This window comes from Pelophylax lessonae (assembly GCF_965119305.1).
Source record: "Pelophylax lessonae genome assembly, chromosome: 3".
In the NCBI taxonomy this organism is placed as follows: Eukaryota; Metazoa; Chordata; class Amphibia; order Anura; family Ranidae; genus Pelophylax; species Pelophylax lessonae.
In genome coordinates, this window is record NC_138770.1 from 434,704,358 (window position 1) to 434,710,856 (window position 6,499).

The 6,499-nt window shown below is 42.9% G+C and overlaps 1 protein-coding gene across 1 annotated transcript in view; it reads right to left on the minus strand.

Moving 5' to 3' along the window:
• ALDH8A1 (aldehyde dehydrogenase 8 family member A1) overlaps positions 1-6,499 on the minus strand; it is a 42,912-nt gene extending 36,413 nt beyond the window's left edge. The window contains exon 1 of the mRNA XM_082249436.1: positions 6,314-6,499. Within this exon, the coding sequence (XP_082105562.1) occupies positions 6,314-6,472 (159 nt within the window). The 5' untranslated portion in view covers positions 6,473-6,499. The remainder of the gene's footprint in view (positions 1-6,313) is intronic.

A 6,499-nucleotide genomic window follows, 5' to 3' on the forward strand; every position in this document is an offset into this window, starting at 1 on the left:
AGTCCTTCCCTGTGTTATCTTTCCTTTTTGAGGAGGAAAAACAACAGATTTTTCTGCTAGCGAGGAGGAAATTATACATTGCATCTATTCATACTCGCTGATGAAAAGTTTGTACAAAAAAGAAAAAATATATAGGTTTGTATGTCTCTGTGCTTACATCACTAGCCACACCCCTTTACAGTTAGAAGCACGCCCCTAGGGACACACTTAATCCCTGCATGCCAGTGTAATTTTTACAGTAACAGTGCATATGTATAGCACTGATTACTGTAGTAATGTCACTGGTAACCCCAAAAGTGTCAAAAATGTCAGTCAAGGGTCCGATCTGTCCGCCGCAATAAAAAAGTTGCAGATCGCCGCCATTATTCGTTAAAAAAAACACCAAAAATGACAGAAATCTTTCCCTTAGTTAGTAATAACTTTTGCGCAAACCAATCAAAATACGCTTATTGCGATTTTTTTTACCAAACATATGTAGCAGAAAACAAATTGGCCAAAAATGTTAAAAAATTCTAATTTTTACATTTTTTTGGGGGGGAATTTCATATAAAAAAATTTGAAAAATATTGTAATTTTTTCAAAATGTATGCTCTTTTTTCGTTTATATAAGTAAAAATCACACAGGTGATCAAATACCACCAAAAGAAAGCTCTGTTTGTGGGAAAAAAAGGACGCCAATTTCATTTGGGTACAGCGTCGTACGACCGGGCAATTGTCCGTTAAAGTCACGCACACGTCACCATAGGTTGTAAGCATGCTTCTGTACTTTCAGATCCCACAAAGTGCCTGCATCCATGGAGCAAAGGCCAAGAGAGTTATCTGTACAGTCAAGAGTCTACACCTGGTTGAAAGTCGAATCAATGGAAAAACCTGAGACCCATTCTCAATAGACTCTCAATCTTTGAAGGAAAAAGGGTCCTAAACCTAGTTAGATTAATCCACTGACTTCAGTAAGGGGTTCTCTATGACTGTCTGGGGGTATAATCCATACCTGCTGATCATCCGGAAAGGCCAGGAATCCTTCCCAAAAGGGCTTAGCCTACTGTGCAGTGTGAGGCACACATAGAAGTGTGAACCTCCCCCCTGTAATGAGAGGCTACCAGGTAACAGGAACTAGTGTCCAATTAATCGCCTCTGAAAAGATCTTTGCCGTATGGCATGGCTGCCTCCTCAGTCCCCCCGCTCTAGGTGTGACGCTGGCGTGACGTTGGGGGGTCCTTTGGAATGTGCTCTCTAATGATGGCATCACCTCTTTGGAATCAATACCTATTGATCCTTCTGTGGGAATCTTGCTATATCTTTTATATGATCTATACATTATTACACAAGGGTTCACCTTTCCTTTTACTATCTATCATGTGTCACCATTATGGAGTGACTTCCATGTACCCCAATACCACAGCTCCCTGAAAAGACGATCTCCATTACCATTCATTCCTTCATGTTTCTACATATTTTACCCATACTAGCCTCAGTAGTCCTACATGTACAATTGTACGCATCGCATCTGCTCCTGACGAGTGAATATATTCACGAAACGCGTAGAGCTAATATAGACGCCATGCTATTTTATTATACATTTATTCTACTACACTTTCATTATCTATTTAGTTTTTATGTTGTTATTTCCCCAGGTAGACACCCAGGTCTATATCGACTAATATATGTGCAATTGTGTTATGTTATGTACCATGTGCGTTTATTTATGTATTACATATAAGGAATTGTAACTTGTATTTAATATTACTTCATTGTATATTTCATTAACCCATGAATTAAATGTAATATTTTATACTTTATTATTTGTATATTCTGTTTTGTTATCAATTTTATGTAATATTCTCTAATAATAATTTTTGTGCCATGACCTTACACATGGACACACCAACCATACATATGATATTATTCATCTATTTTACCTATTTCCCCTGATTGCACCTGCAGTTTCATTTAAAGTCCCGACCCCCTTTTTGTTTTTAGACTAAATTTCTTGTTGCAGGAAGGACTGCCATTAGTTCGTAGTAATGAAGATACAGTAGCATTAAAATGATGTCCAACAGAATCTGACCCAGCAGACCTGCGGAACCCCACAATATGGTTACCACCACCAGAGGACAAGACTTTGTAGACACACAAAGCACTACCTGATCCATGGAAGCAGAGGAGAAGGAGTAATAGCAGTGGAATATGACTCCCTATGGGTAAGCTTGTCAGTCAAGGATTTGATCAAATTAGATTCAGAGAAAAGCTGCAAGCAGTCATCAGTCTGTTAACAGAAAGTGAGCTAGTGTACCCAGTACAGCAGGAACTAAAATTAGGTATGTTATAGCAGCAGAGTGGATAGGAAGCACACATGCTCAGGGTAAGAGATAAGGCCCCGCCTACTTCAGCCCCGGAAGGTTTTACCCCCTTAATAAACAGGCCATTTTTTGCGATACGGCACTGAGTTACTTTAACTGATAACTGCGCAATCGTGCAACGTTTTTCTTTTGGTGGTATTTGATCACCTCTGCAGGTTTTATTTTTTGTGCTATAAACTGAAAAGAGCAACAATTTTGAAAAAAAAACAATATTTTTTACTTTTTGCTATAAAACATATCCAATAAAAAAAATGTAAAAAAAATCTAATTTCCTCATCAATTTAGGCCAATAGGTTTTCAGCTACATATTTTTGGTTAAAAAAATCCCAATAACCATATATTGATTGGTTTTTGCAAAAGTTATCGTGTCTACAAACTATGGGATATTTTTATGACATTTTTATTTATTTATATTTTTTACTAGTAATGGGGGCAATCAGTGAGTTTAGCGGGACTGCGGGACTGCGACATTGCGGTGGACATATTGGACACCTGACACTTTTTTAGGAACCAATGAAATGATTACGGTGATTAGTGCTAAAAATATGCACTGTTACTGTACTAATGGCACTCGCAGGGAAGAGGTTAACATCATGGGCAATAAAGGGTTAAATGTGCTCCTAGCTGGTGCTTGCTAACTGTGTGGAGGATGGTCTGACTGGATGAACACAGAGATGCTTAGCAGGAACACAAGGTTTCCATCTTCTTCCCTGTCAGAACAAGGATCCGCCTTGTTTACATAGTCAGTTTGCCGTTCTGCCTTTCTGGGGAATGATCGCGAGTGGCCCACTGATTGGCATCCCCTGTGTCCAATCAGCACGCGACCATGCCTCCGGCTATTGCACGAAATCACATACAGGTACCTGTAAGTGATTTCGCGCAATAGCGCTGACCTGCTGCAGTAAGGCGATCGGCAAGTGGGAAAACCTGAACAGCTAGAAGTAGGTAAGGGTCAAGTAGCCATAGACGGCCAAAGTAATTTTATGCGGAAGGCGGAAACAGATTTAATTTCCCCATGGTTCTTAGCCAACAAGTGGCATGTTGGTGGTAGGAGACGTTATACCCTAGGCTGGCCTGCAGTTTTTTTTGTCAGTGTCTAATCCTCCTGTAGGTGTAAGGTTTAAGACTCACTATGTCCTTTGATCCCTGTATCCAGTGGCGTACCTAGAGCATTTGGCACCCGGGGCGGATCCTATATCTGGCACCCCCCCCCCCCCCCCCAACTTTAAAATGTAAAAACACCCACAACAATTTGTAATGTTTTCAAGAATATTTATTGCACACATTTCACAGCCCCCCCATCACAGTGCCCCTTGCAGTCTGCCCTCCGTCTCTCTAATCACAGTTCCGCATTTTGCACTCTCTGCCTCTCCTGCACAGTCCTACCTTTGGCATAAACAGATAGCTAATATTATTAGCAATGTATTTAAGTTTGAGTAAGAGATTGAAGACATGCTAAAGGAGATGGTCAGAGACTGCAGACATGGTACAGGAGATAGTCAGAGACTGCAGACATGATACAAGAGATGGTCAGAGACTACGGACCTGATACAGGAGATGATCAGAGACTGAGGACTTGATACAAGAGATGGTCAGAGACTGCAGAGATGATACAGGAGATGGTCATAGACTATAGGCATGATACAGGAGATGGTCAGAGACTGAGGACATGATACAAGAGATGGTCAGAGACTACGGACCTGATACAGGAGATGGTCAGAGACTGAGGACATGATACAGAAGATGGTCAGAGACTGCAGACATGATACAAGAGACGGTCAGAGACTATGGACATGATACAGGAGATGGTCAGAGACTACAGACATGATACAGGAGATGGTCAGAGACTTCAGAAATGATACAGGAGTTGGTCAGAGACTGAGGACATGATACAAGAGATGGTCAGAGACTGCGGACATGATACAAGAGATGGTCAGAGACTGAGGACATGATACAAGAGATGGTCAGAGACTGAGGACATGATACAAGAGATGGTCAGAGACTGAGGACATGTTACAAGAGATGGTCAGACACTGAGGACATGATACAAGAGATGGTCAGAGACTGCGGACGTGATACAAGAGAAGGTCAGAGACTGCAGACATGATAGAAGATAGAAGAGCACTAGGGGGGCGGAGAGCACAGGGGAAGCAGAGAGCACTGGAGGAGCTGAAGGGCAGGGGGAATGGGGGGGGCTAGAGAGTATTAAGGGGGGGTTTGGAAAGCATTGCAGGGGGATAGAAGGCGCAGGGGGTGGAGAGCACTGGGGGGGGACAGGAAGCACTGGGGGGGGGGCAGGGAAAACCAGGGGGATAGAGAGCACGGGGGAGGGGGGGACTGGAGAGCACTGGGGGGGAAATGGAAATCACTGAGGGGGGAGCCAGGGAGCACAGGGGGGTGGAGAGCACTGGGGGATCCAGAGAGCATAGGGGGGAGATGAAACGCACTGTGGTGAGCTGAAGAGCATTGGGGGGCTAAAGAGCACTGGGGGGGCTAAAGAGCACTGGGGGGGGGATTAAGAGCACTGGGGGAGGGGGGTTAAGAGCACTGAGGGGGGGAGTAAAGAGCACTGGGGTGGGGGGTTAAGAGCACTGGGGTGGGGGGTTAAGAGCATTGGGGTGGTGGGTTAAGAGTACTGGGGTGGTGGGTTAAGAGTACTGGGGTGGTGGGTTAAGAGTACTGGGGTGGTGGGTTAAGAGTACTGGGGTGGTGGGTTAAAAGCACTGGGGTGGGGGGTTAAAAGCACTGGGGTGGGGGGGGTTAAGAGTACTGGGGTGGGGGGTTAAGAGCACTGGGGGGGCTGGAGAGCACTGGGGGGCCAGCAAAATAAGTTGTATAGGAGGGGGATGGGGCAGCTGCATATGGAGGAATTGATCTTTCCATATTCTTCCTGCAGCCGCTGAATGCCTGCAGGAGGGAAAGGAGGAGAATCAGGCATTCGGCGGCTGCAGGAGGAATAGGGAAAGATCGATTCCTCTATATGCAGCTTCCCCATCCCCCTCCTATACAGCACACACACTCAGGCACTCACCTTCTTCCAGCCGCGGCTGCCTTCACACTGAGATGCAGGCAGGACACCGGCCTGACACCCCCCCAGTAAGTGGCACCCGGGGAGGGCCACATCCCCCGTTGGTACACCACTGCCTGTATCTCCCTTTTTTAAACTAATATGAATAAGTAAGGACTGATTCAGTAAGTGCCCACAAGACTTGAACAAGATTCAGGATAATGGCAGAAACAAACTGGACATGTTACCCTTGGCTACAAGTCAGGGCATGCTATCAATGCATAACCAAGATAAATGGGAAATCTAGTTGATTGGGTCAAGTTCTATATTTTAGATTTTTGTTTTTTTATACATGAGATTTTCTATACAAGTCATACTTTAGGGCCTAACCTTTTAATAGATGGCAAATACGTATATTTACAAGGCAGTTTATGACAAATACAAAACCAACTTTTTGATAAGTACCTCTATATTTATATATATTTTTTTTAAGTGGCTATAATGAACAGTTGCTGTTTCCACTAATTTTAGAGGTGTACATTTAACAAATGTTGTGCATTAGGGACACGGGAGTTATTTTAGCATTCTCGTGTGTAAATTATAGAATCATACTATAAAATATGTAAGATTATTAACAGGTACTCTAACCTAATAAATAATTCTTATTAATTAGTTCAGTTGGCACTAGCAGCCAAACTTTTTTTTTAACCTGACCCTTTCAGAGAATACCCCTGCTACTTGATAAAGGGCATAGTCCAGAATCAGGCAACGGGCCAGCATAGAGGAATATTTAAAAATATTATTTATCGTTCTTCTGTCCTGTAAAACAAACCTAACTAAAAATACTGCAAAAAGGAACTTTGGTAATATATAAGTTATTAGTTTGCTCCTATATGAAGGGTACAGTCACTTTTACACAAACACACAAAAAAATACCAGATCTCACCTCTTCATTGTCGCTATCAGGTACTCTACAGAAGATATTTCCTGTAGAAGGATCAAAAGAATCTACATAGGATCTGCTGGGGACAAATTTTCCTCCAATGTAATTCTGCAGCTCTAAAATAGGGCTTTGTTTTTCCATGTTAGCAGGAAAGAGAAGCATTTGTGTTAGCCGAGTTTAAAAACAAGC